The 27,064-nt window shown below is 61.0% G+C and overlaps 2 protein-coding genes and 1 long non-coding RNA gene across 7 annotated transcripts; 1 reads left to right on the top strand and 2 right to left on the bottom strand.

Annotated features, from left to right (window-relative positions):
* Positions 1–6,955: 6,955 nt before the first annotated feature.
* On the bottom strand, positions 6,956–12,340 carry LOC308504840. Its single transcript, XR_013994421.1, has 3 exons — positions 12,174–12,340; positions 10,176–10,254; positions 6,956–8,941 (listed from the first exon to the last, which is right to left on the bottom strand). It is a non-coding gene; the product is annotated as an uncharacterized lncRNA (long non-coding RNA).
* A 137-nt stretch (positions 12,341–12,477) lies between these two features.
* NOXA1 (NADPH oxidase activator 1) lies at positions 12,478–21,248 on the top strand. 4 transcript variants are annotated; one of them, XM_081066169.1, is made up of 14 exons: positions 12,478–12,916; positions 14,139–14,221; positions 14,937–15,045; positions 16,169–16,303; positions 16,607–16,714; positions 17,620–17,682; positions 17,975–18,018; positions 18,442–18,565; positions 19,720–19,855; positions 20,049–20,107; positions 20,336–20,490; positions 20,645–20,756; positions 20,855–20,969; positions 21,072–21,248. In XM_081066169.1, the coding sequence occupies exons 1-14, from the start codon at positions 12,740–12,742 to the stop codon at positions 21,227–21,229; spliced, it is 1,578 nt and encodes a 525-aa protein (XP_080922295.1). In that variant the 5' UTR covers positions 12,478–12,739; the 3' UTR covers positions 21,230–21,248. The 4 variants fall into 4 exon arrangements, with proteins under 4 accessions (XP_080922295.1, XP_080922296.1, XP_080922298.1 ...); XM_081066170.1 differs by having other exon boundaries at positions 16,625–16,714; XM_081066172.1 differs by having other exon boundaries at positions 12,483–12,916; positions 16,625–16,714; positions 20,829–20,969.
* Positions 21,210–26,127, bottom strand: ENTPD8 (ectonucleoside triphosphate diphosphohydrolase 8). Of its 2 annotated transcripts, none has more exons than XM_081066174.1 (10): positions 26,081–26,127; positions 24,542–24,686; positions 24,336–24,453; positions 23,574–23,724; positions 23,333–23,492; positions 23,014–23,244; positions 22,662–22,925; positions 22,402–22,512; positions 22,048–22,182; positions 21,210–21,971 (listed from the first exon to the last, which is right to left on the bottom strand). In XM_081066174.1, the coding sequence occupies exons 2-10, from the start codon at positions 24,665–24,667 to the stop codon at positions 21,780–21,782; spliced, it is 1,488 nt and encodes a 495-aa protein (XP_080922300.1). In that variant the 5' UTR covers positions 24,668–24,686; positions 26,081–26,127; the 3' UTR covers positions 21,210–21,779. The 2 variants fall into 2 exon arrangements, with proteins under 2 accessions (XP_080922300.1, XP_080922299.1); XM_081066173.1 differs by having other exon boundaries at positions 25,797–26,084.
* Between the last annotated feature and the right edge of the window lie 937 nt (positions 26,128–27,064).

Raw genomic sequence — 27,064 nt, forward strand, 5'->3', positions numbered from 1 at the left:
CAAGTCCCCCCTCCCAGCCCCGTTTTTAAAGCAAAGCTATCTTTTTACCTTGATAAGCTGTTTAAAAAATGTAAATAAAATAGCTCAGCAGACAAAGGTGGGTATTCATGCCTCCAGAACCAGCCGCCTCGACATGAAATGCGGCAGCACTGAGTGGTGAGTGCCCGCTGATGCGAGTGGACAGGCCTGGATACCGCCGCGACGGGCGCGGTGGGCACTGGAGCATGCCCCGCCTGCGGGCGGCCGCTCGGGACAATGGCTTTTCTTCGCAAAAAGGCCAGTGCGGGACAAGAGCCCCCTTTGTGTGGGGATCTCTGCCTCAGGGCGGCGGCCCATTCAGGCGGCCCAGACACTGAAAGGCCGGGGGTGACAGCAGCCTGCTGGCCGGCCCTCTGCGTCCCTGGGCTCTCCGCAGGCACAGCTGCCCACTCAGCCTCCGAGAAGGGCCTGGGCTGCAGGTGCAGGACGCCCACCCCACATTGTTTCCAGCGGGGCCACCTTGGTTTCTCAGTGCCATTCACCAGCTGGTAGGCCAAAGCCCGGGCCGAGCGTGACAGGCGGCAATGCCAGCAACACCCACTGCACACCTTTGAGGGACAGGCGACTGGGTGAGCAGTGCGGGTGCCGAGCAGGAGTGAGCCTCCAGACCCCAGACGTGATTGTTGCCTGCAGCAACAGCTCAGAGCCACGCCTCAGGGCGCCAGTCCTGCTCACCGCAGGCCACCATCCTACGGCCTCCCATGGACCCAGGTCACTCCCAGAGCTGGCTGGGCCCCAGGATGCTGAGCCGAGACTCCGGGCTCCATCTCTCCCTGCCCTGCCCTCCCAAAAATCTTCTGGGCTGAGAGGAGAGCCGGCCGTCCATACAAAGGGGACTCAGCAAACACACCGCAACTGCAAAGCCGCAGTTCTTACATGGAGACCCGGCTGCTCAACCCCACATTTTCACCGTTACCTTCTTGGACCTGCCAAGCAAAATGACTCCTCAGGCACCCGAATGCATGGCTCACTCCGGATGACTCCACAGAGACTGATGACCTGTGCCCCTGGGGGCCTGCTCTGTGCTCCCACACTGAACCCTGAAAATCAGGCGTGTCGTTCGGAGAGGCCAGCCCCGGGGGCTGCTGTGGGGGTTGGATGGGGGCCTGCCTGAGCCCAGTGATGGCCGGGGCCAACAGGACTCCTGAGGAGTCAGTCCTCCAGAGTCACCAGTGGTGGCCGCAGCCGCTGCCAGGGTACAGCGAACACGCAGGAATGGGTGCCACCCAGAGAGGAGGCAGGCGCAGCGCCCAGGACTCGGCTGTGCCTGCCATCACTGAACAGACCCTGCTGTCGGAACAGGAGCCAAGTGCCTGGTGCGGCTGTGGCTGCAGGACCCCCACGGGGACCCACAGGAGGCTCCATCCTCAAGGAGCAGCGCCCTGTCCCCAGCCATGCCAACACGGAAGCCCAGTGACCTGGGGGTGGGCTTGGGCACAGGCAGGAGGAGAGAAGGGGCCCAAGGGGTGCTGTGTGGGCAAAGGACTGTTACTGTTGAATAGCTTTTCCCACAGACAACTCCTCTTGTCCCCGAGAGTATTTCCAAGATTTAATGAAGGTCGGGCAGCAGCTTCCCAGGTATGTGCTTTGCCACACGCTTCTGAGCCAGAGCTGGGGCATCTCTGCACCCCTGACCGAGTGCAAGGGCCCAGTAGACCCCCCAGAGGGGAAGCCAAGGGGGCTGCAGTGTAGACTCAGGCACAGCCTGGGGACTGCACCAGCCTCCTTCTCTGCTGGTGCCTGTGAGGCCCCTGGTACCCTGAAGCCAGGCATGGCTCTGAGCTGGACCCCACGTAGCTGGTCCCCAAAGCCTCCCCCCCCAGAAGTCCCTACAGTGCAGGGGTGGACCCTGTGAGACCCCCACCCCTGTACCCCACAGGCAGACATGGCCCATGGGCTGAAATTGGAGGGAGCGTCCACTCTCGGGGCCCAGACTGTACAGAGGTCATACACTTTGAGCTTGTCCTCCTGGTGGAGCCATCGGACATGCACCAACCAGCTGGGGCTTCCCGTGTGTGCCCTGCAGCTGCAAGCCGCTCCACCAGATTGGGGAGGACGGCTCTCCACAAGGATTCTGACTGCATGGGCCTGCAGGGCCCAGGGTTCCCCAGGGGCCACTTACAACCCTACCCCATCCAGACTGGCCCCTGGGTGGGGTATGAGTTTCCTGGGGCAGCCATAACCAAGCACCGCAGAGGAGCGACTTAGACAACAGGCATTTATCGTCCCACGTCCTGGAGGCTGGAAGTCCCAGGCCCAGCTGTGGGCAGGGCTGGTTCCTCCTGCAGCCCCTCCCTGGGCTTGCAGGTGCCCGTCTCCTCCCTGTGTCCCCACATGATCCTCCGTGTGTCCCTGTCCTACTCATCGATTACATAGGACCTCATTTTACCTAAATCACCTCTTTAAAGACCCATCTCCAAACACAGTCCCATGAGGGGCTGGTCTAAGGGTTTTTACACGTGGATTTGGGGGGTGCACAAAATTCAACAGTAACAGGGGAGCAGGACACTCACAAGTCCTCCCCTAGAACGAGAAGAGGCTCCCACACTGGCTGTCGGGGAAGGGTCACTGCGCCACATGACCCTGGGGCCAGCGGCAAGACGACTGTTCCCTCTGACCCTCCGAGAGCTCGGTCTTCTGCCAGTTCTCCCACTACCCCAATATGCGTTTCTATTTGCTTCTTAATTGCTTTTATACTATTTATAAAGCCAATTGTGCCTATAGTAGAGTATTTGGAAAACTAAATAAGTGCAAATTTTGTGAAATTAATGCAAAAGAAAATTGTTAATTTCCCACAGTCACCTCCCGTTCACCTTCTGGTCAGTCCCCTACCTGTCTGCATGTGTATGCCTCTCCCAGGGACATGCGATCGGGGCAGCGCTCTGTGTGTGCGTGGCCCCCCAGGCGGCCCTGGTGCCTCCCCCGGGGCTGTGCCCTCTGTGCTGACAGGTGCCCAGGTGCCTTCCCACATGCATCCCACCACCACCGCTGCCTCAGCAGAAGCCCGTGTGGAGCCGGACCCCACGGCCCAGCCATAGGGCCCCGGGCACAGCTCCCAGCCCTCCTCTCAGTGGCCACCCCACCCTATGAGGCCTGTGGGGCCCCTTGCTCCTACTGCAAGTGAGGCCATCATGGGGGGAGCCCTGACACAGCAGTGCACTGTCCATGCGTGGTCCCCCCCGGCGCATGGGCAGCCTTCCTCCATGTGAGCCCATGGTCAGGTTTTTGTCCCTGAGTTCAGGGACAAAAGTGTCATGGCCCTGATGGCCTTTCCATTGCGGTCGCCCACCCTGCTGGTCAGCGTGGAAAAGGACAAGTGACCAAATGGCTCTTGTGGGAGGGGAGCTTTTCCTAAGGCTGTCAATTACAGGGGGAACCTCTACAGTGCCAAGATTTGCTACAGATGTGTTTCCACCTCCCTCTGCTGGGCCACCTTCCCCATCTCCAAGGGGCGTGGCAGCTGGCGTCCAGCCCCCAGCGCAGACCCGGGCCATCGAAGCTCAGCTCTGCTTTCCTCACACCACCTTTGTCTTCCCCAAGCCCTGGGCTCCGTGGTAAAGATCAAGTCCAGACTCACCCCAAGGCAGACTTTTTTATTTTTTATTTTTTTAAAAGATTTTATTGGGGAAGGGGAACAGGACTTTATTGGGGACCACTGTGTACTTCCAGGACTTTTTTCCAAGTCAAGTTGTTGTCCTTTCAGTCTTAGTTGTGGAGGGCACAGCTCAGCTCCAGGTCCAGTTGCTGTTTTCTACTTGCAGGGGGCACAGCCCACCATCCCTTGCGGGAGTTGAGCCAGCAACTTTGTGGTTGAGAGGCCGCGCTCCAACCAACTGAGCCATCCGGGAGCTCAGCGGCAGCTCAGCTCAAGGTGCCGTGTTCAATCTTAGTTGCAGGGGGCACAGCCCACCATCCTTTGCGGGACTCGAGTTGTTGAACTGGCAACCTTGTGATTGAGAGCCCACTGGCCCATGTGGGAATCGAACTGGCAGCCTCCGGAGTTAGGAGCACGGAGCTCCAACCTCCTGAGCCACCGGGCGGGCCCCCAAGGCAGACTTTTTAAACCAACCTCATTTAAAATGCAGAAAATCTGACTGGAGCCCAAGTCATCTTTGGCTTGTTTTGCAACTCACGCCAAGGCGAGCGGCCTCCCAGCAGTGTCAGGACTGCCATTTAAAATGCACAGCCAGCAACTCATGTGAGTGTCACAACTTTTTTTGCAAGATGCCGAACCTGTGCCGAATCCTCGCTGGGACAGGCCACAAGATAGGACAATGCCTCTAAGAGCCTTGCTCACCTCAGATGCTCTTGCCCCATGATAGCCGGTGGAGGAGCCCCTGGACCAGCTGCAAACCCAGGGAGCAGCCTCCAAAGACAGGCACCTTGCAGGCCAGACTGCCTGAGAGCCAGCTGAGGGAAGCTTACCTGGGAGCCTAACTGAGAATCTAAATAAGAACCTACCTGGAAACCCACTGAGAACCTACCTGAGAGCCCACCTGGGAGCTTTTCTGGGAGCCCACCTGAGAACCTACCTGGGAGCCTACCTGGAAACCGGCCTGGCAGCAGACCCAGGCAGACCATACCCACCATCTGCTACAAGTTCTGGGGTGAACCAGGGCCTGCAGATTGCCAGCCCCATGCCCACCAGGCCTCCTGCTCAGTACCCTGACTGAGATGGTCCCAAGGCCAGAGAGGCTGGGCTCTGAGTGTGACCCCTGCCACCCCCACCACCCAATCAGGCCCTGAGGACACCCACCAGGCCCAGCCTGGGAAAAGGGGACACCTCAACAGGGCCACCCTTCCGAGGACATGGCCTCCTCCAGATAGCCCCCTGCAGGGTACTGCACAGCCGGTTGGGGGCCCAGTGCAGCCCCACCATCACGTGGGTAGTGGGGGTACATGGAGGTACGGTGTGCTCACAAATGTGCCCCCAGCCCCTCACTTCGAGGAGGAAGAGCCGCGGGGGGCCAACTTGCTCATGACATGGGCTGGGAGGGTCTCCACTCGGGTGGGGGGGTCCCCTCCTACAGGCTTCCTGAGGGAGGGCGCCTGGCAGCGGAGCCTGAGACCCTGGTGGAGGCCCAGAGGCCCCAGGGGGCAGAGACTTCCAGCCACTGGCTGACCCAAAGCTGCCCTTCCAATAGTACAGGAAGGAAGAAGTTACAGGACCCCCCACGAAGCCACGGTGGGGCCCGGCTCCAGCGTCTGTCCCTATCCCAGGAATACAGTCTGGGACTTCATGGAAGCCACAGAACAGCAGATTTTCCCCACTGTAGTGAGTGACTGAAATGACCTTAGAGAAGTCGACACAGCTTCTCGTGTGGACTTCAAATCAGGCTTCCCTCTATGTTGTTTCTGTGTTGTTCTCTGAAAATACTGGGCCCCAGCAGCATGTCCCCTCCAGGTGGTCCCTGCGCCCTTTACCATGGGTTCTGAGGGGGGTGAAAGGGTCTGGAGGTCCCCGGGCTCCACCTTCCCCAAGCGCCTCGCTGCCCGTGCACCATGAGCCTTTCTGAGAGCCGGGCTTTTGGCCTGGCCGCCCTCAGGTACCAACCAGACCAGCAGCAGGAACATGGTGCAGCAGGCAGAACGTGCTCAGTCAGCACGCTGCCTCCAGGCCCCAGCAGCCACCTGCCGGGGGGGTGGGGGGCCCTCAGGCCAGAGGCCAGGCACCACCCCACGGGGCAGCAGGGGCGTCAGAGTCTCGCACAGATGTTTTATGTTGATTACACGTGGGGATGGTCACATTTTTAGGTATGCTCGGGTTAAATAAAATATGTTATTAAAATTAATGTCATCTGTTTCTTTTCATGTTTTTAGGGTGCCTGCTAGCAAATTTAAAATCACATGTGTAACTCACACTTTCCTGCTGGATGCTGGTCTTGACTGAGAAGACAGCTGGCCAGAGAGAAGAGTGGCCCTGGACATCCCCAGGGGCCTGCCCCAGGCTCCTCCAAAGCTCGCTGGGCACACCGACACCTGCTCCTCACCACAGCACCAGGAACTTCACTCTCTTCCTCACATTCCCCGAGATGCGGGGTGCACAGCCTGGACTGCTGCCCACGGGGCCGCTCAGGCTGCCCCACTTAAGCAGCAGCACTGCATTGAAAGTCCCACAGGTTGGTTTTCACACCAATTAAATGTTGGTGCGCACAGCTTGGGGCTTCTTCCAGCTTCACCCAGAAGGAATGTGCATGCCGTAGATTCACCCTGTGAAGTATGCAACTCGGGGGTCAGTGTGTGCAGGTCTGAGCAGTCGTCACACAAGCTAGTATCAGTACATTTCATCCTCAGCCGTCCCTACCCAGTCCCCCTCCTTCCAGCCCCTGGCAACCATGAGTCCCGTGCTGTCACAACCAATTTGCCTGTTCTGGACACTTTCTACACATGGCATCACGTGACATACGCTCTTTTGTGTCTGACGTCTCCAGGGTCCCTGCCAGCTGCGATAGCTGGCATGCACTCATCTGCTATGGCCCAGGCCAATGCTTGCATGGCTGTTTCCAGGCTGGGATGGTGGTGTCCTGGGCATGAGACGTGTGCCACTAATACTATCGGTCACTCCAGTTACAGTTACATGGGCTTCAGCTCTGCATGGGGTTCAAGAGGACCCCGCCCATCCCGAATGGGTGGGGGGCCTTCCTCCCGGTGCTGGAAGGGCAGGGAAGGGCAGAGGTCATGGCCCTACGGGTCACGGGGCTTTCCCATTCCGTCCTAATGTCCTACAAAATGGGGCAGAATCCCCGTGAACAGCTTTTATAAACCTTGTTTAACAAAAGCACTGACTGTCTCCCCGTTGGCATCACTGTATTTACCTGAAGGCGGCCGGGTGGCTTGGTGGTCAGAACCGAATGCCTCCTACCGACCCCCCAGTGCAGACTGCCAGTTCTGAGTTTGTTTCATTTTTGTATTTTTTCAACATTATACAGCAAACACACTCTGCTTTGTACTCAGGCGTGTTATTATCAAAAGTTAAACTACATGGAGTCTCAGCTTCAGGAGATGGATGGAGTCACCTGCCCAGCCTCTGTGGCAGGTGCGCCAGGAGGCCACTCCAGGCCACGGTGTCCGGTGTCTCCAGCCCTGGCCTCGGGGTCACTCTCTCCACAGTCATCTGTTGCTGCCAAACAGACTGCCCCAGACTCAGGTTTAGACGACACCCCGGCTCGCCTGTGGGGTCAGATTTGAGCAGCTGCCGAGTGGTCCTGGCTCCAGGTCTCTGGGGGTCACCGCCAGGCGGGGCGGGGCCGGAACTCCCTCACGGGCTGTGGAGTCAGTGCCACTGTGACGGCTCCAGTGTGTTCTGCCGTCCAGTCCTACAGGCTGCCTTGCTAGGACGTCACTAGGTCCTGGGGAGATTTCCTTACGTAGGCACACACACGGTGTCCCTGAGATCTGCCACCTCGGGGCACATCTGTGGTCCTGGCCTCGGCGCTGAGTGGGTTTTGGCTTCTCTCCATCTTTTCCTTAATGAGTCTGCTCAGAAGTTTGTTTCATTGATCTTTTTCAAGAACTGGTTTTCAGTTTTATTAGTGTTCAGCTTTCTGACTTATTTAATTAATTACGCTTTTCTCTTTATCAGCACCCTCTTCTTCCTCCTGGTTTCTTGTTAGTTTTGACGTGTGGGAGCGTGGCTTCCTTCCCCACCAGGACGAATGTGCTGTTGGATTTGCTCTTTCCACACTCATGTCTAGGTGTCCCTGTCCCCTCCACCATCTGAGCTGCCTGGGCTGGCCTGCTCTTCCTTCTTCCTAAGTGGCCTGAAGCACCTCAGACAGGCCCTCTGCCCTGGGGCGTCTAGGCAACTCCCTCGCCCATGCTCCATCTTTGGGGCCCTTGTCCTTTTCACAGGCTCCGTCTTCATTTCACTAGGCTCATCGGCCGGTTCGCTGTCAGTCTGCTATAAAGCCCTCACACTCTCTTACTTCTCCCTGCAGGAAGGAGCAGCACTCAGCCTGAGGATGCGTGTTGGGCACCAGTCCTAGCAGATGCCCCCTCTGAGGCCTGACACCACACAGCACGTTCAAAGCTGCAAGGACACCAGGATACTGTCTGTCTGGAGCATGGAGACCTGGGCCTCCGATCCTGCAGGAGGGTATTAAAACTTTCCCAATTTATACTCTCCTTTCAGCTCCACCCTTCAAAGGAGACTAATCCTGAGGCTCTTCCTGTTTGCCTGCAGGTGGGCTCACTGGCTGGAGGAGAGCACACCTGTTGGAATGTTGTCCTTCCTGGGTTTCTTCTTTAAGACAATTTCCAGGGAGCGGGTCCTCGGTTAACACGTATGTGTTACTAAATGGCCAGCAACAGGCTGAAGTGGTAGGTTCTGGAGACCAGCCCTATGGTAGTGCCTGGATGAGCCCTCCAGGAAGAGGCAGCCAACACCCAGGGCTCTAATTTGGGAGACATTCTCTGAACCTGTTACAGACGTGGCTCAGGGTCGACCAGTGTCTCAGTCACGCCCAAGGCTATTTTTATTTCCAGAGAGAAAAGTTTTATGTGGCATTTTATTTTTTTCTTGGCAAATGCCATTGTTGAAAGAAAAAAGCCTTCCTTGTACTGGGCTACAGTCGATTCCCAAATATCCGGTGCTCTCATTTGATTGGCATCTGTGCTTCAGAAAGAACCCCAGAGGGACTGAGCTCCTTCAAAGGGCTGGCCTCTCGCTGAGTCCTATCCTTACCTTAGGTAACATCTCCCTTTTCAGGAGTCTTCTACTGTTGTAGGAATCATGTGAACCAGACAGTCCCAGCAGGTCACAGCTGGTCCCATCGCTGAGGCGTCCACTGGAGAGGAGATTTTAGCTAAATAGAAGGAAGCTTTTTAAACAACATTTAAACCATTGAATTTTAGAGCTGGGAGACTCTTAGAGGTCATTTGATCATTCCAACTTTCAGGATATCTGTAAAATAGAAAACTCTTCTTAAAATTATTTTTAAAAAGGAAACATTTTATTTAGAGATAATTGTAGACACACATGCACTTGTAGGAAATAATAAAGGTATACCATATACCCTTTCCCCAGTTTTTAAGGTGGTAACATCTTAAAAACTACAGTCAAAATCGCAACCAGGATATTGGCACTGATTCAGTCAAGACCCGGAGACTCCATCCCCCCCAGGCTCCCCTCTGCCCTCTTATAGCGCCCCCCCAAAGCCGTTCATGTGTTAGTGACCCCAGACAGCCAGTAATCTGACCTCCATTTATATAATTTGTCATTTCAAGGCTGTTATGTAAATGGATAAAGTGTGTAACCTTTTTCCACTCAACTTACTCCTGGGGCTGCCCGAGTCGCGGCCACCCTCTGCCCTTGTGGCCAAGTGGCCTCCATGGTGCATGTCTGCTCACCACTTCCCCACTGGAAAGCTTCTAGGCTATGCCCGGGCCAGCGGTCTGGGAGACTCCGAGTTCCCGAGGAAGCGAGTCCTCAGGGGCACAGGGTTGTAAACATGTCTGAGCAGCACAGCTGCCAGGCGCCTTCCTAAGCACTTCACAGGCCATCACCCCAGCCATGTCTCACAGGTGCCCTCCAAGGTGGGCACTCATTTCCCCACCCCACAAGTAAGGAAGTGGCAGGCTCTGAGAGCTGGCCCAGGGTCACATAGGGAGGACACACAGCCACAGTGAGTCACAGCCCACTAGCTCCACAGGCCCAGCCAGGGAAGGAAGGCAGCCAGCATGGAAGGTAAGTGGGGTCTCTGAGTTCCAGCTGCACTCTGGGCTCTGACAGCCGTCAACACAAGCCTCCCCAGGACCCTGGAGGCCACGAGGTTCTGTGTCGGTAACAGGACAGCCCGTCTGCAGGAGCATTCCTGGGGTTGGGTGCTGTGGTGGATAATTTTATGTGTCAACTGGCGAGGCTATGAGGCCCAGATATTCGGTCACGCAGTCACTGTTGCCATGAAAGTCTTTTTAAGATGAGATTAGCATTTGAAAAAGTGGACTTGTAGTAAAGCAGATGGATCGCCCTCTGTAATGTGGACGGGCCTCATCCAATGAGTCGAAGACCTTAAGAGAAGACTGAGGTTCCCGGGGAAGAGAGAATTCTGTCTCCAGACGGCCTTACCTTGAGCTGCAACACTTGCTCTCCCCTGGGTCTCCTGCCTGTCAGCCTGTGCTGCAGATTTTGGACTTACCAGCGCTCACAATTGCTGGAGCTAACTCCCTCTGCTCCGTCAGTCTCCGTACCTGTGTGGACTTTGCTCTCTGCTGAAACTAAACAAAGGAAACCCTGTTTCCAATGGAATCAGGAGGCCAGAAGGGGACGCACTCACGCAGGACCTCTCGGGGTCCATTACCGACCCCAACAGAACCCTCCACCGGCCAGAAATCACCAACCACAGGCCCAACAGGAAAGACGTACAAGGAATCAGCCAGCCGGCAACTCAGTGGCAAGAAACCATCACCTCCCTGGGCTCTCGCTCTACTCCAGTGGGCTACCATTCAAAACAACCCTCCCACCTTCCTCGTTTTTTTTTCCATAAAAAAAGTTCCTCTCTGTTGTTTGCTGGACTCGCCTATGGCTTTGCTAGAGTTTGCACGCCCTGAACAGCAATTCTTTGTTGTTATCAATAAACCCATTTTTGCTGGTAAAATAACTTTTAAGGTCAACAGAGCCCATCTGCACACCACCACAGGGGAACAACGTAGCCACAGGGTTAGTCCTGCTCATCGAGACTTGATAAAGAGGAGCTCAGCCTCTGATGGGTTTTAAGGAAACCCATCAGGCCCAAGGTCTCTGGGGGGAGCTGGGCTCCTGGACGTTCATGAGCCCCCCTATAGTCCTAACTTCCTTTACATAAAACCCTGTGGTTCTAACTTCCTGTCTCCCTGCCATCTTTTTTTTTGGTTGTTTTGTTTGTTTATTTGTTTTTCCCCCCTCTTCCCCCTCCTTCAGTTCAAGCCGCTGTTTCTCAGTCTAGTTGTGCAGGACACAGCCCCCTGGCTCATGCTGGTGTGAACCTTGTGCTCCCCCCTGGCTGAGGCCGTCGGTCGCTGGTTGTTGGTCAGCCACTCACAGCAGCTCATGGCAGCTCTTGCTGGCTGCTGGCCACTCACGATGGCCACTGGCCACCCATGGAGGCACATGGTAGTCCACAGCTGCTCACTGCCAGCCACTACACACTGGCTGTCGGCCACTCACGCTGGCTGCCAGCCACCCATGGCGGCACACAGTAGTCCACGGCACAGTACACAGCAGTTAACTGCCAGCCACTCACGGTGGCACTCGGTGGCCCACAGCAGCTCACACCAAACTCGGGCTGCTCAGGGCAGCCCAGCTCCAGGCAGAGCTGTTGTTCACAAGCTTAGCTGTAGAGGGCGCAGCTCACTGGCCGTGTGGGAATCGAACCGGTGACCCCGCTTTAGGAGCACCTGTGCTCCAACCACCTGAGCCACCAGGTGGGTCCAATACCCTCCATCTTTACACACAAAGCAGGATGTGCACATGGCCGGCGGGTCTGCACCGGCTGATGCCGGGTTGCAGCCCTTTTTCCTTTTCCTGAATAAATCCTTTTTGGTGGCGGAATACTTAGTCGATATCACTGCTCAGTCTACACCCTCCATCGCTCTGGAGGAAAGATGGGGAGCCCTGCGGAGGGCGACGGGGACGGGTGACATGCAGCACACGAGACGGTCCTCAAGTGTGGCTGGGGCGCTGCCGTGACCTGCTTCCCCACGGGGGGACCCGGGGATGCCCCTCTGGCCCCGGGTTGGGGTCGGGCTGTACACCAGGCTTCCAGAAACCTGGGCCTCCGTGTCCCCCCCTGGGGGTGAGCGCCAGACCTGCCCCTCCAGTCCCTCACACCTGGGTCCCTCTCCAGCGCTGGGCGCTGCCATGGGAGACTCCAGGCCACTTGTGGACTGTGCCCTGTGCCCCTGGACCTGCTCCCACGGCCCAGCCCTCCCGCCGCAGCCCCGAGGACGAGGGCTTCGCGCCTGTCAGACTGGGCCCGCGGCCCGGCGGGGAGGCGGCGACAGCGGGGACCCTCGAGGCCCGCCAGGCCGCCAGCTCGGCCACGAAGGGGCGCTGGGCTGAGCCCCCGCCGACCCGCAGCCCTCGGCCCAGCCCTGCTTCCTGGCGCCCCAGGCGCCCCGAGCCCGCCCCCCCGGCCCGCGCCCCAGAGGTTGCTCACCTGTGCCTGCGAGGTCCGCCCGGAACCTTGGCCCCGCCCCGGCAGCGACGTCAGCAGCAGGCTGGGAGGGTTTCCCCGCAGCACGGAAGCCAACGCAGCGGAGCGAGGCTGGGAAAGCGGACCTTGGGGGCGGCCAGGGAAACCCGAGCTCCGAGCTCTGGGCGGGAGTCGGGGGGCGGGGCAGAAGCTGACACGGCGGGCTGACTGGGAGGGGGCGGGTCCAGATCCGGGAGGGGCGGGCCAGTGCGGGTGGGCGTGGTCGGGGCGGGGCCACGGCGGGGCGGGGCTGACTGGGGGCGGGGCGCGGAGGACCGCCGGAGGCGTGCGCGCCTGGCGCTCCCCGGCGTCCCGCCCCCGGCACCACGGCCCCGCGGCCCTCCGCCCCTGACCCCCGCGGGCTTCGGAGGGTTCCCGGCAACCCCAGCCGGCTTCCGGACCCAGGCGTCCCTACTCCGCGGTCCTCGGCCCCCAGTTACCCCGCGGGACCCCCAACGCCCACGGCCGCACGCCCGCCCGGAAGCAACGACTTACGCCGCGGCCGGGCCGGGCCGGGTGCCGACGTCGCCATGCCCTCGTTCGGTGACCTGGTGCGCGACTGGCAGCGGGGCGCTCAGGCCGTGGCGCGCGGGGATTGGGGCTGCGCCCTGCAGCTCTTCTCGAGCGTCCCGGACCCGCCCGCCAGGATATGCTTCAACGTGGGATGTGTGCACCTGCTGGCGGGGGACCCGGAGGCCGCGCTGCAGGTGAGCCCGGTAGCCCCGGGGTGGCCTCAGGGACCCTACCCCCGGGGAAGCTGTCCTCTGACCCTGGGGTGCCTTACTGTGCGCTGGGTCAGTGAGCGCTGTGATAAAGCCCAGGGCCCACGCCCTTCCTCCCGACGGTCACCTGGAAAAAGCGCTCCGGTGTTCTGCCTCAATGAACACCTACCGTAGATGGGAGCCTGTGGTCCCAGGACCCCACCCTGAGCTGAGTCAGGGCCAGGATGGGGGTGCAGGGCTCGCTCAGTGCCTCCACTATATGGTGACCATGTGCCAGACTCGACAGTCATGGGGCGGGGCACGGGTTCGGGTGCTCGCCGCCCAGGTGCTAACATACCTGGAAATGCTTGAGGCTGGATTCCCTGGGTAGGGGTTCCCTGTCCCCGAAGGTGTAGGGTTTGGGCCAGGGGCTTCAGCCGACACCTGTCGTGATGGTGAGGAGACAAGGTTTGTGGCCAAATCCCAGATCTCAGTGCTCGCCTGTCTCCCAACCTGCTCCTGGAAGCAGAACCAGAGCTCGGGTGCACAGGGCCACTGTCTGCCCTGTGAACGCTTTGTAGTCAGGAGATGCATGTTCCGGGGTGGAATGCACCAGTTCCTACCGCTGTGCAAATGGTCAGTGAAAAGTCGCAGATGCAAAGAGGATGTAAGAGTCCCGACGTCAGTGCCATTGGAGGAGATGGGACCACACCTGTCATTTCTCACCTCTGCATACGAACTCACAGTTCACAGTAACCTTTTCAGTTGAAAATGTCCAGGAAGGGAAATCTGATCTCTGGACAGCAGGTGACTGTAGGCGTGAGGCGGTCCCATCGTCACTTCTGCATACTTTAACTTCTGTGATTTAAGTGGGGAGAGGGGCCCGGGCTTGTGGGCCAAGGGCAGAGGCTTCTCCCCTACCTAACAGGAGCAGAGGGACTGTTACTAAAGGCGGCCAAGGTGATGGTAGTAGCATAGGCATTCTAGTTGGGAGGCAAAGATTTAAAAAAGTAGACCGAACGGCTACCGTTACTAAAACCGACTGTCTCTGAGAAGCAGGACACGAGGAAGGGCAGAGCTGGGACTGCAGTCTGTCGTCTGAACACCACACGAACCTTGATTTGGCTGCTCTGTGTGGCGGGAGAGCAAACAGAGCCCTGGACAGCAGCTGTGACATGGGCTGGTGGGGTTATAGACCTTGGCATTGCATGGGCATCTCTGTTCCCAGGCATTTGACAAAGCGGTGACCAAGGATGCCTGCATGGCTGTCGGCTTCTTCCAGCGAGGAGTGGCCAACTTCCAGCTGGGGAGGTGAGCCCAGGGTCGCCTGTTCTTCTCTGACAGCCCTTTGTACTCCTCCCTCCGCCTCTCCCCCACGATCACCTCTCACTGACCCCTCCTGGACCGGAACCTGGGAGCAGGTGCTGTGGTCACACTGAGCTGCACGCAGGGCAGAGCTGTCTCCATGCCGGTGTTCACACAGCGCTTTCCTGGGCACCCCTGTGCGCCTCCCACGTCTGCTGTGTGGGACTGGTGTGTTTACACCCAGTGCAGGCATGGGGACCGAGGGAGGGCTGCGGCGGTGTCCCAGGATGGAGGAGCTTGGGGCCTCCCTGCTCGCTGGGCTGTCCGCCCTGAGACCCTTCCCAGAGCAGCAGGCAGGGCTGCAGGACAGGCCCTGTGCTAAGCGGGCAAGCTCTGGGGCAGCCTCCCCTCTCATCTGCAAAAGCCTCCCTGGGGGTGGAGGTCCCGGGAGGCACCACCCAGCTGGGTCTGGGTGCAGACAGGGGCCCCAGGCAGGGGAGCAAATATCCAGGATTCAGAGCTGGGTCAGAGCACAGCTGCGTACTGAACCCTTGACCCGTTGCGGGGACTTGAGTGCCCACTGTGGGCTGAGATCTGGGCGACCAGCCCTGCCCCCATCGGGTGTCCCTGGAGCTGGGGTTAGGGGCAGGAGGAAGGCTGTGGCAGGGCTGGGCCCCTTTTTCTGCGGCTGCTGAGCCCCTGCGCTCCCCTGCTGCCACAGGTTCCAGGAGGCCCTGTCCGACTTCCGACTGGCCCTGGAACAGCTGAGGGGCAATGCCGCCATTGACTACATACAGCTAGGCCTGCGGTTCAGGCTGCAGGCCTGGGAGGTGAGCATGCCTTGCCTGGTGCAGAGAGCAGGCCTCTATTAGTGGAGCTGGCTTGGGGCTCCCAGGTGCTGTCCATGGCTGGGCGGCCCAAGTGGTCCTGCCCGGCCCCTGGGTTCCTGCACGCCCTGTCCTCTGGGTCCTGTTGTTACTGTCACAGCTGTCCCCGCAGTCCCTGCAAGTCACTCGTCCCCCAGGAGGCTCAGGGTGGCAGTGAGGGTGGGGCCACCAGGAGTACATCCACCCAGGACAGGGGTGGGGACGGAGGAAAGGCAGGTGGCAGGAGGGGGCACAGCTTGGCTGTGGGCCCCTGGCAGGGGCAGGCAGGGGGTATCCCCACCCTCGGCTCTGCACTTGGGCCTGTTCCTGCCCTCTGGGGACCACGCTGGCACTGAAGGAGGTTTGTTGGTAGAGGCCCAGAGTGCTCCCAGCATGCTCGGAGCCTCTGAGAATCCTGGAGGAAGCTCAGCAGGGGTGGGTTCTGGCCCATCTGTGTCCCCCGCCCTGAGCACTGAACGGTGCTGGGCAGGGCGTGGGGCTGGCCCAGCCATGACCCCCACCTGGATCCCCAGAGGGTGGCCAGCTGGCTCCAGGAGCATGGTGTCATCTGGCAGGCCACAGGGACAGGAAGAGGGCCTCAGGAGGTCGGTTGGTCTCTCCTGTTGACATAAGGTGGAGCTGGGCAAGTAGTTGCTATCCCCACAGCAGCCCAGGTGTCAGTGGGAGGCTGGGCTCCCAGGAGCACCAGGTCCCTGCTGGCAACAGCCTTAACCCAATCCAACGTGTCTGTCAAAACGACCTTTTACATGGGGGCATGGGACAGGACCCCAGACTCGTGGGGATACAGGGAGCAAGGAAAGATGAAGGGGTCCCGCCAGATGCAGAAAGGAGGTGAGACAGGCATGGAGGGTGCTGCAAAGATGGGAGACCAGCCTCTGATGTTCAGAGCAAGGGACCCCTGCAGGGGGCTTCGCCTGTCTGGGCACCCGGAAGAGCTCTGGCAGCTGTGGCTGGGGGAGTGGGGGTGCCACAGCTGGATGGGGCGGGGCTGGGACTGGGGTCCAGGGGTGGGGCCAGGAGCAGGGGCTGGCCTGACACTGAGAATCACCTTTCCCCTGGCTCCCAGGTGCTGTTCAACGTGGCCTCAGCACAGTGCTGCCTGGGGTTCTGGGCCCACGCCACCCGCAGCCTGGAAGAAGCCATCTCCAAGGGGCCGGAAGGGGCCCGCAAGGACCTGAGAACTGCCCTGGACCAAGTACAGGTGAGGAGGGCAGGTGAGGGGGCCAGGCGAGGAGAACTAGGCCCATCCTGCCTCTCGGGCTCCTGAGCTGACTCAGATCGGCCTCCAGCGCCCATAGCCCACAGTTTGGGGCTCACATCTGTACAGACCCCAGAACCAAGTGTATGAGGTGAAGAAACTTCTGGAGGCTGGGCGAGGGCTACCCATGGCCTGTCGGAAGTGGGTGCAGGCATCAGGTGACCCTTCTGCTCCGAAGCCCAGCGCCTTCAGCAGGTGCAGGCCTGGGGAGCTGCTCAGGTGTGCATTGGCTGGACCTCCCTCCAGAAACAGGCCTTCCTGCAGCCTCGGCAGGTTCCCAGGGGCGAAGTCTTCCAGCCCCACAGGCGACACCTGCAGCACCTGGCACCTGTGGACTTCCTGGGCAAGGCCAAGGTAAAGAGGGGCAACTTCTTGCTTCTTGGGACTCAGGTGCTTAGGGGCCAGTAGCACCCAGCAGGCCAGAGAGGGGCAGGTAGCCAGAGCCGTGGTGAGTCACAGGTGAGTCACCGTGGTGAGCACTTGACTGTTCGTGGGGACACATGGGGGCTGGTCCATGTTGATACAAAGGCCTTGGGGGGTGGAGAGTGGGCCCAAGGCTGGAACAGTATCTCCACATGGGGCTCAGGTCCGAGAGCCTTGGAGCCGGGTGGCAGGACCTGCCAGGAGCTGCCTGCGGAGGGTGGGCCAGTCAGCGGTGCCCCCCGCCTGCCGCCACCGCAGCCACGGCTCCCAGACAGCGAGGTCCCAGGGAGGGTAGTAGGCTGACGGGCACAGCATGCCCACCCTGGGTCAGGCCGGCGGCACCACATCACAGGACACTGAGGAGCAGCTCATCCCCCAAGGCAGGGTGCATGTGGGGAAGCAAAGAATACGTGACTTTGGTTTCGAGCTGGTGGCCCTTGGGCCAGCCCAACACCCCTGGTCACCAAGGGCCAGCATGCCGTGTGCAGACGAGGGTGAGGGCATGTGGCACAAACACCACGCGTCTGCCCACATCTGCTGGGGGGGTCCAGGGTGGGGCTGCACTGCCCCGTCAATCACAGCAGACTTTCTAAGAAGCAAAATCTTTCAAAAGTTGTATTATGAATAAGTTTAAATGGTCAGCGCAGATGTTTCCTTTATCCAATTTGTTTCCACCTCCTGGGGGAGGTCTGGCCATCTTGGGCCCCCACCCTGCAAGTGGCAGATGTGGGGGTGCGGGGTGGGCAGCAAGGGCTGGGGGAGCAGAAGTCTAAGGGCCCCTGGGGGTGTGGCTGGGCGCCCCCTGACCTGGCGGCACCCCTGCTGTCCCTCACCAGGTAGTGGTAGCCTCTGCTCTCCCTGATGACCAGCATGAGGGTCTCCGGCCTCAGCAGCCCCAGGTGGGTGGACAGCCTTCTCGCCAGCCCAGACCCCTCCTCTGGCATTTTGCAGGTCAGAGTACTCCAGACTCTTTCCTGCTGAGGAAGGGAAATACCACACATGCTCTGAGCCTTCCCCGGCCACCCCAACATTCCTCTGATCTGAAATTGGGGTGACTATCCCATCCCATATGACAGTCTGTAAAATCATGGAGCCTTGCCTGGGGGAGACGACGCCAGCCCACTGGCCCCTGACACTCCCCCATGGGGGTCTGTGTCCTCACCTTAGCAAGTTGTCACCCTGTGCCTACAGGTTCAGGATGGGGATGGTAAGCCCAGGCCTGGAGCTGGTCCCAGGTAGGAAGGGGCGTCTTCCCTCTGCATGCTTGGTTCTCCCACGTACCTGCAGTGGCCACTTCCCTCCAGGATCAGGGCCATCACCTTCCTTTCCCAGATTGAAACTGGCCAAGCCCCTGGTGCCGGGAAGGGACATCCAGCCTCTCTGCCCTTCCCATGTCCCCATTTCTCCAGAGGCCCAGGGCCCATCCTGAGCTCGTCCTGCTCCCGTGGGACCAAGGCTCAGGCCTCAGTGGGCTCCAGAGGATCGCAGAACCCCAGGCAGCAGGGAGGGTCGGCGCGAGGAGGAATGCAGGCTGGGCAGCCCCCACTGGCATCACCACGCCCAGGCCTCGCAGAGGGGGCTGCTCCACCTAGCGGTGTTCAGACTGCACAGGGTGGGGGCAAAGCAAGCCCTGAGAAGGGGGCCCCATCTTCCCCCAGGGCTCCTGATACAGGCCCCTGCAGACCTGGCACGCCCCTCCGGCCCCCTGATGCAGAGATGGAGGTTGGCTATGGCCAAGCAGGACAGGCTGACCACTGCATGCTGGGCACCTACGATGAGCAGGCGAGTGAGCCCAGGCCAGGTGGGGCGGGCAGGGGCCACAGTGCGGGGAGGACCCTCAACCCCAGGCCGAGCCTGAGGACCAGTGGCCACAGCAGAGCACCATGAAGGTCCGAGGACAGGACAGGCGGCCTCCTTGCCTGCTGGGAGACAAGCTTCAGCTTCCTCCATCAGGCCAGGGATGTGGCCCGAGCCAGCCACCGTGACCAATGCCTGGGTTGGGGGCGTATGAAGCCCGGGGCCTGCTGGTCCCTGGGGGCGTCCCACCCTCTGTCAGGGCCCCCGTCACCCCAGCCTTCCTCCCTGGATGTGGGATGTTCCAGATGCCCCAGTCTGGGGTGAGGCTGAGGAGGGGACACAGGGTGACCGCTGGCCCGAGCTAGCACCAGGAGCTGAGGGTCAGCCATAACCAGGAAGGTGGTAAATCAGGGGACACAGCCAAAAACTCGACGGTCAGCTGCCCTTTGTGCCCTGGGGTTTGGCTCACTTGGCTGAGGGTCAGAGCCCTGAGAGGCAGCCCCTCCCATCCCAGCTGCAGCGGCCAGAGCGGCCCCGGTGAGTCTGAAGCACTTGACCTTCCTGCGTGGCATGCAGCAGCCCCTAACAGCTTTAAGGGGCAAACCTGCTCGAGTCTAAGTGCTTCACTTATAAACTTACACAGACTGTCAGACCCCCATTTGAAATGAGGGTCTCAGTCAGCTGGTCAGTGTGGCTGGGACCTGGGCCCTTCTGGGGTGTCTCACTGCCCCTCCAGCACCCCCACTTAGATGCCCCACACAGGCCTTTCCCCTGGCTCCCAGGTGCTGTTCAACGTGTCCCTGGAAGCTGGTCCCTGGCCTTGGTTGTCAGCCTCCTGGGGTCACTGGGGTCCACCCACTGGAGCTGCCTCACGTTGGGGTGGGGGAGGGACGACTGGCCCACGCCCACTGGGTACGGTGGCCTGTGTGGGTACCCAAACCCGTGGGGACCTGGTCTGTACCCTGAAGTCAGCTCCAGCATGGTATGGGTTTGTGGCTTCGGCCTGGCCAGGTCAGCTCACAGGCCACACCCCTCACCACTGGCTCTGCTGGGTCAAGGTCCAGGCACCAGGCCTGGGGAAGCTGCCCCCACCACAGGGCCCCACACAGGCCCAGCAGAGCCTGTGGCTTCCCTTGCAGAGGTCCCACACCACCACCACCACCACCACCACCACCACCACCACCACCACCACCACCACCACCACCACCACCACCACCACCACCACCACCACCACCACCACCACCACCGAGCAAGTTGGCAAACAGGTTCCTCCAGGTATGGGCGCCCTAAAGGGGGTGGGGGTGGGGCGCTCTGGGGAGGGAGCAGGCACCTGGGGGGCTGGGAGCAGCCTCTTTGATCCCCAAGGAGAAAGTTGACCTCTCTGTGGGCCCTTGGTGCTGGCAGCCCCTCTAAAAAGTCCTATTGGGGGGGGGGGTGGCCACCTGAGTCCCTGCTCCATCCCTCACAGAGCTGCCAGCAGCTAGGGGCCCAGACCCTGGACCCTCTCAGGACTACTCAGGTGCTGGGGTAAGAGGCCCCTACTCCCCAGGGATGTGGGGGCCCCCGAGGCCAGGTCCCATCACTCTGAATGGCCCAGGCAGCCCAGCTGATGAAGCCTTACGATCCCTTAGCCACGGCCCCTCCCACCCTCTCAGTCCAGCCCTCACCCCTAAGGCCCCAGCCCACCACAGCCAGGCCCCCGGCACGCAGGCCTGGGGCTTCAGAGACCCGCCACCGCCATTCGCCTGGTTCCAGGGAGTGGCTGTGGGGGACCCCGAGGCCTTGCTGACCATCACGGTGCAGTGTGCCTTCACCCTGACCCTGAAGGCCCCAAGAGGAGCTGACCTGTCCAGCCTGCGGGCCCTGCTGAGCCAGGCCCTCCCTCTCCAGGCCCAGTGTGGGCAGCTCAGGTGGGCGGGGAAGCCAGCGCCTGCTGCTGAGCGGGTGGGCCCAGATGGGACCCCAGGGCAGCTGGCAGTGGGGCTGGGTGCACCAGGCTGCAGTGTCAGAGGTCAGCACCATCTCACAGCCCCTCACTGCCCAGGCTAATGCATCTCTTTGCAGTTACCGAGACCCTCGTGACGGGCACTGGGTCCCCCTCCCCGAGGAGGAGGCCCTGCAGAGGGCCTGGTGGGACGCGGGTTCTGGCCCCACCGGGCTGCAGCTCCAGTGCCGAGTGAGTCTGGGGGTGGTGTGGGCGGGGGCGGGCGGCCATGGGGCAGCGTCCCAGAGCCTCTGGTGCCCACAGGCCGTGCAGCGTCCCCTCTGCCACAGGGAGCAGGCGGCCGGCCTGTCCTCTACCAGGCGGTGGCCCAGCATGGCTACTGTGCCCAGGGGCCCGAGGACCTGGACCTGCAGCCCGGGGACACCGTGGACGTCCTGTGTGAAGGTTGGGCAGGCAGCCGCCCTCCCCGTCACCCTGCTGGGGCCACCTGGGCACTTGGGGTTTCTGTGAGTGGATGTTGCTTACTGCCCTGATGTCCCCGTGCAGTGGACCAGGCATGGCTGGAGGGCCACTGTGATGGCCGTGTTGGCATCTTCCCCAAGAGCTTCGTGGTCCCTGCCGGCCAGTGTGTGAGATGCCGTGCCCCCCCGCTCCCTGGGCCCAGTGAGATCAGCTCCGAGGGGTCATTTGGCAGGAAGGTTTAATAAAAGCAATCTGCTCACCAAGATGTGACCCGTGTCCTGGGCTCAGCCTCTAAGCTTCTGAGGCTCGAGAGTGTGGGGTGGGCTGCTTTCTGAGAAGCCCATGGCCTCTCAGGCTGGGCCTTCCCCACAGCCTCCTCCCAAGGCTCTGCTGGCCCCTGCCCGGGAGCCAGGCCCCTGTTTGCTCCCGCCGTCACACCTCCCTCCCAGGCTGGACCAGTCCCCATCTCTCTGATGCCAGAGTCACGGCGTCAGAATGTGCTGCAGAGTCCTGGCAGCCTGGTGTTTGCGCAGAAAGGCCCTGCTGCCCTGGAAAGCACAGTGGAGGAGGGGACCCAGGGGTGCCAGGACGGGAGGCCCCGGGTGAGGACCACGGCACAGCCTCCTGGGCCAGAGCGACCCTGAGGACAGAGCCCACAGGACAAGCCTGTCAGGGGCCCCTCAGGGGTCAGGGGCTCAGCACAGCTCCGGCCAGCTCCTGCATCCAGGCTGGGGTGACCCCGCCGGGATGTGGGAGGTGGGCCTCTCCTGCCGGCACCAGGAGGCGGCTGGCTTAATCGTGAGGCCAGAAGAGCTGGGCCACAGCCACGGCGAGAACAGCCACAAGGGTCACCACCATGAAGACGATGCTGACCGCCCAGACGCCATAGCTCTGTGCCTGCCACTGGGCGGGCAGCTCGGCGGGGATCATGCTGGTCAGGTTTAGCATGTAGCCCAGCGTCCAGCCGATGTCGGCGCCCCCGGCCTGCGGGACACATGGGTGGTCAGGGCTGCGGCCAGCTGCCCAGAGCCCCACGTCTCTCCAGCCCGGGAGGCGGCACCTGCTTCCGGAACTCAATGCTGGACCAGGTCTCCTCGCTGAACCCATAGCCGTGGACGAGGAGCGTGAGGATGTAGAGGCCTGAGGCACAGTAGTCACGCAGCCAGCGTTCCTGCCCCGGCCAGGCCGTCTCCACCTGGGCGCACGAGGTGCGTGTCAGGTGAGGCTCAGCCTCCTGGAACACCTGCGGCTGGTCGCCTCAGGGTCCTGACCTGGGGGCTCCTGCCTGGAGTAGGACAGCTTCCCCAAGCCTCATTGGCCACACTGGCCGTGGTGGGGTCCCCCAAGTCCCTGCTCAGTGAAGCTGCAGCCCAGGGAGGCGGGAAGCGGGCAGCTGGCCCTGGGAACCACCTACCAGCTTCCAGTGCTTCTGGCAGAATTCCCAGACAGTAGTGTTTGCGGTGGCCAGCGGCTGTCCGGAGGTGAGGTTCAGGAAGTGGAAGGTGTAGTAGAAGTTGGAGAAGGCCTGGGGGAGGGGACAGGTGTGTCTGCACTGGGGTGGCGCCCAGGTAGGCCGTGTCCCCACCTCACCCACACAGGTCCCAGAGTGCTGCGCCCACCTGTGGTCAGGCCCCTGGGGCTGGGACCCGAGAGCAGGGCAGGGTGGGTACTCACGTAGAATGGGCCCCGCACGGGCGGCTGGTAGACCCCACTGAAGGCGCAGTTGTCTTGGCCCTCACAGCTGGAGAAGTTGAAGAGGTCCCGGATGGCTGAGATGCAGGCCCCGGGGTTCCCCGTCCCTTCCACAGTGAGGTTCTGGGGGAGGCCTGGGGGCGCTGTGGCTTGCACACAAGGCGACTCGAACACAGAGGCCAGGGACAGCGTGCCCTGGTAGCCACTGTGATAGCATGGGTGACGGACTCGGGGGGCCGGGCTGCTCTGCGGGGGCGGCAGAGGGGGCCTTGAGCATCTGCTGGGCACACAGGCGCCCCCCGCCAGGCCCAGGCCCCGCCCCCCACCGGCCCACCTGCACCAGCCCCGCCAGGAGCCTGAGGAGCATCTGGTCCCTCCCGAAGCAGAGGTAGCTGTGGGTGTAGACTTTGTGCTCGAAGCCATAGAGGTGGAAGGTGGCCTCGGTGCTCTTGTCCAGAATGGGAACTCCGGGCACGAAGGTGATCTGGGTTGAGGCCCCACCCATGTCCAGGGCGCCCACCAGCGTCCCCTCCGGAGGCCGGATCCACTCCCCAGAGAAGGAGTACTGAGCATAGACGGGGACTGAGTTCCAGGACCGGCCACGTTGACGCAGCCCTGCTCAGCCAGCCCCGCCCTGGGGCTGCCCATGGCACCTTGACTAGCAAGCCCAGGACGTAGTTGATGGTGATCCACCCAAAGGCGCCTTCATCCTGCCCGGCCAGGAGCTCAGCACCCCACAAGTCCACAGGAGCCTGGCGCAGGACCCGAGTGACCGCTGCGAAGATGTCTGCTGCCTGAGAGCTGTTCTTCTGGCTGCGCAGAGAGGAGCAGGGGCTGAAGCTGCTGGGAGCCAGCACCCGCCCACTCGCGGGGCGATGGGAGAAGCCCGCTCACCTGAGCAGCCGCATGCCAGCGGTGGCCCCCAGGAACATGGGGGTTCCCTGGTGCTGTGCCTCTGGAATCAGAGCCAGCGCCTCCTCCAAGCAGCCCCGCAAGCTCTCACCAGCCTGGTCGGGGCTGGAGGCGTAGGAGGAGATTCCGGGCCCTGAAACACAGCACCCCAGGATGAGGCTTGAGGTTCTTGGCCTTGGCAGCTGGCTGGGCTGAAAGGGCCTGTGGGGGATTGGATAGTGGTCCCCAAAAGGTGGGTCCACATCACCCCCCTGCCTGGGACCTGTGAATGTGGCCTTATTTGGAAAAAGGGTCTTTGCAGATGTGATGAAGAGTCTAGGGTGAGACCATCCTGGGGGTGGGTGGGCCCGGAATCCAATGATGGGGGCACATGTAGGAGAAAGGAGGTGTTTGAGACACAGGGCAGAAGTCTCGTGAAGCCAGAGGCCCGGGGGGAGATAGGAGGGTGCAAACTGGAGCCACCAGAAGCTGGAAGAGGCAGGAAGGGGGGCTGTGCAGATTCAGGAGGGGGTGTGTTCAGAGCCCTGGGAATCACCCCCCTGACTGGCTGTGCCATCGTGGGCCCCTCACTCGCCCTCTCTGAGCCCCTCCCTGTAGGTAAATGTACTGACTGCTGAGGGATGAACATAGAGCTCCTCCCCGGCTCCAGCCTGTGCTACTTCCTAGCCTTTCATCCCCGGGAGCCCAGTCAGGGAGTGGGCAGCTCCCAGCACCCACCCACCGTCAACAGGACTGCCCACTGACCTTTCGCTCGGCAGGCCAGGGCCTGGCTGACCACGCCCGTGTCATTCTCCTTGTCTGCGGGCCACCGATACACAAAGAGGGATGTGTGGGAGGACCCGGCATCAAACACGATCCCAAACTGGGAGTGACACCTGAGTCAGGAGGGCGGGGGGCCGGCACAGCGCTCAGCCCAGCCCAGCCTCCCCCACTCGGGGACTGGGGTGCACCTTGATGTCTGTGGGCAGGAAGACGTTGGTGGCCTCCACCAGGATGAGAATGAGTGTGGTGATGCCTGAGGCCACTGCAGCCCCCAGCAGGGCCGTTATGACCCGTTCCTTCCAGGTCAGCCTCATGGTGGGGGTAGGCCTGGTCCTGGGGGGGAGTGGGCAGCAGTTGGCAGACTCTACCACTCTGGGGCTCAGCCCACCTTGGCTGAGTCGGTGGGCAAAGCCAAAGACCAGGCCTTGAGAGCCCAGGGTGTCACCAGCATCAGAGTGGCCTGGTCTGGTGACAAGGCTAGCCTGAGACACACGGCACTGATGGTCCAGGAGAGACCCTTTAATGTCACAGCAGGGATGAATAAAGCTACCCGTCCCCCCCAACCTTCCCTGGACCCCTGCTCCCCCCTGCCCCCGGGAAGACAGAGCCCCAGTTCTGCAGGTCAGCTCCAGACTCACCTGGGAGACCCAGGACCCCACCTGTCCTCCCCCTGCTTCTCTGTTATCCCTCCCCAGGGGGAGCACTGAGGCCAGGTGGGTCTAATGCTGCTGCCAAGTGGCCCCCACCTATAACCCAATAAACGAGGCTGGTGGGGTCCCGGGAAGCACATCTTCTCGACTGGAGGACTTTAAGGCCAAGAGTTCTCAACCAAGACAGCTGGCTTCTGGCTGGAAACCCAGCCTCCGGGCTCTCTAACTGAGTCTGAAACTCCCTAGTTGGCCCCAGACGGCCCCCAGCAGCTGGCCAGGGCTGGCCCAGGAATGCGGTTTGCCCAGGGCTGCGGCCTGGCAGGGCCCCCTCCAGGCCCCACCTGTCCCCCAGCTGGGCCGTGCACACACACACCAGGAACCTCAGGCCAGCTGGCACCACTGCCTGAAGGAAACTGCTCTCTGAGGTTCATGTGATCTTGTGTTATATCGTATATCCCAGGGCTCCCGGTTTCACGCACAGTGGGATGGGCTGTGTGGCTCTGATCCCATTTTACAAAGGAGGGCTGGGGGGTCAGAGAGGGGACCTGCTTGAGCCACAGTCAAGCCTGGCCCAGATGAGACCAGCACCCAGGCCACTGGATACCTCACAGACACACATAGATGACCGACGGGGGGCCAGGGACACAAGGACCCCACCTTAACTCCACCTCCAGAGGATGTAGCACCCTGAGCCCCCAGCCTGAGTCCCCAGTGGGTGGGCAGACTTTCCCCAGAGTCAGACCATCCTCCCCGTGACTGATCAGCACCGCCCAGACCTGGGCAGCCCCCTCACCTGTTGGACAGCAAGAAGGAAGTTGTCCCTCAAACACCTGCCAGGTGCTGTTCTGCCTCTCCCCTTCCCCGCCCAGAGTGTCACTGCCCACCTGGACCTGGGTCTGCAGCTGGGCAGGTGACTGGGCCGGAAGCAGGAGGACTGGCCAGAGCTGCCAGACCAGGCCACTGCGGCTCAGTGGGGGTGAGTTTGGGCCCCTGCCCAGGGCCAGCCCCACTGCTAAGTGCTCCCCCACCCCTGCCACCCAGGCTGTCCCCTCCACTTGCCGTGCAGTCGCCACTTACCTCTGCCCACCCTGCTCTGGAGGCCGCTCAGACTTTGTTTTCCTCCCCTCCCCTCCCCAAAGAGAAGAGTGCCAGGTTCAGGCTAAGGTTCAGGCTAAGGGCAGGTCAGAGTCAGGTGACTAGGAAGGGCTGGAGGCAGAGGGCTGGGCCTGAGCAAAGGCCAGCAGGCAGCCTGCAAGGGGTCGGGGGGCGCTCCAGCCCCAGCACTGGCCAGTTGGGCTGCTTTAGGCAGGCTCTGTCATGTGTGGACTCCTGTGACCGCCACCACGGTCAGAATCGCCCAGCACAGCCCGCTGTACCCCTCTGTGGTCAGGCCCCGCCCTGGCCCCCATACCTTGGCTGGCCTCTGCAGTTTACTCTCCGGGAGAAGGTCCCTGGGATGCGCTGAGCCAGGCTCTCACACTCAGCATGAGGCCCCGAGGCCCAGCAGTCCCTTGTCTGTGTCCGGTCCTGTCCGGTAGCACAGGTGGGCCTCCGCTGTGGAAGACATTTGGGGAGTTTCCACTGTTTGGGCAGAAGAGCTAGCACACTCACGCACAGGTCCCCGCTAGACCTACACTGTCATCAGGAGGCAGACCACTGGCCATTAGGTCAGGTCACTTTTCACGTGACTCGAAACTGCCCCACCATTTTCTAGAACGAGAGGCCCCATTTCTCTGCATCATTCGCAGCACTCCGTTCCTGATTTTCTCCCTCCTGGCAGGTGTACAGTGATGCTTTGTGGTGACTGTCATTTGCACCAATGGCTGCCACTGCTGGATACCGTCCACATCCTAATTTGCATACACACATTCTCTCTGGTGAAGGGTCACATCTTTGCCCACTTTTTAATTGAATGGCTTGATTTCTTCCTGTTGAGAGAATTCTTTATATGTTCTAGATGTAGTCCTTTGTCATGGGTGCAATATTTTCTCCCAGCCAATAGCTTGTCTTTTCACTGTCATAACAGTGTATTTCGCAGAGCAAATTTTAAACTTTTTGATG

The sequence above is a fragment of the Rhinolophus hipposideros genome, assembly GCF_964194185.1.
Source record: "Rhinolophus hipposideros genome assembly, chromosome: 11".
NCBI lineage: Eukaryota > Metazoa > Chordata > Mammalia > Chiroptera > Rhinolophidae > Rhinolophus > Rhinolophus hipposideros.

What these genes read in the sequence shown, in the direction of transcription:
- NOXA1 (XM_081066169.1), top strand. Translation starts at nt 12,740, where the DNA reads ATGCCCTCGTTCGGTGACCTGGTGCGCGACTGGCAGCGGGGCGCTCAG. An exon ending in ACTTCCTGGGCAAGGCCAAG is followed by an intron (nt 16,715 to 17,619) that starts GTAAAGAGGGGC and finishes GTCCCTCACCAG; the next exon opens with GTAGTGGTAGCCTCTGCTCT. An exon ending in CGTGGACGTCCTGTGTGAAG is followed by an intron (nt 20,970 to 21,071) that starts GTTGGGCAGGCA and finishes GTCCCCGTGCAG; the next exon opens with TGGACCAGGCATGGCTGGAG.
- ENTPD8 (XM_081066174.1), bottom strand. Translation starts at nt 24,667, where the DNA reads ATGAGGCTGACCTGGAAGGAACGGGTCATAACGGCCCTGCTGGGGGCT. An exon ending in CCTGGCCTGCCGAGCGAAAG is followed by an intron (nt 23,725 to 24,335) that starts GTCAGTGGGCAG and finishes GCTGTGTTTCAG; the next exon opens with GGCCCGGAATCTCCTCCTAC. An exon ending in GCTGGCATGCGGCTGCTCAG is followed by an intron (nt 23,493 to 23,573) that starts GTGAGCGGGCTT and finishes CTCTCTGCGCAG; the next exon opens with CCAGAAGAACAGCTCTCAGG.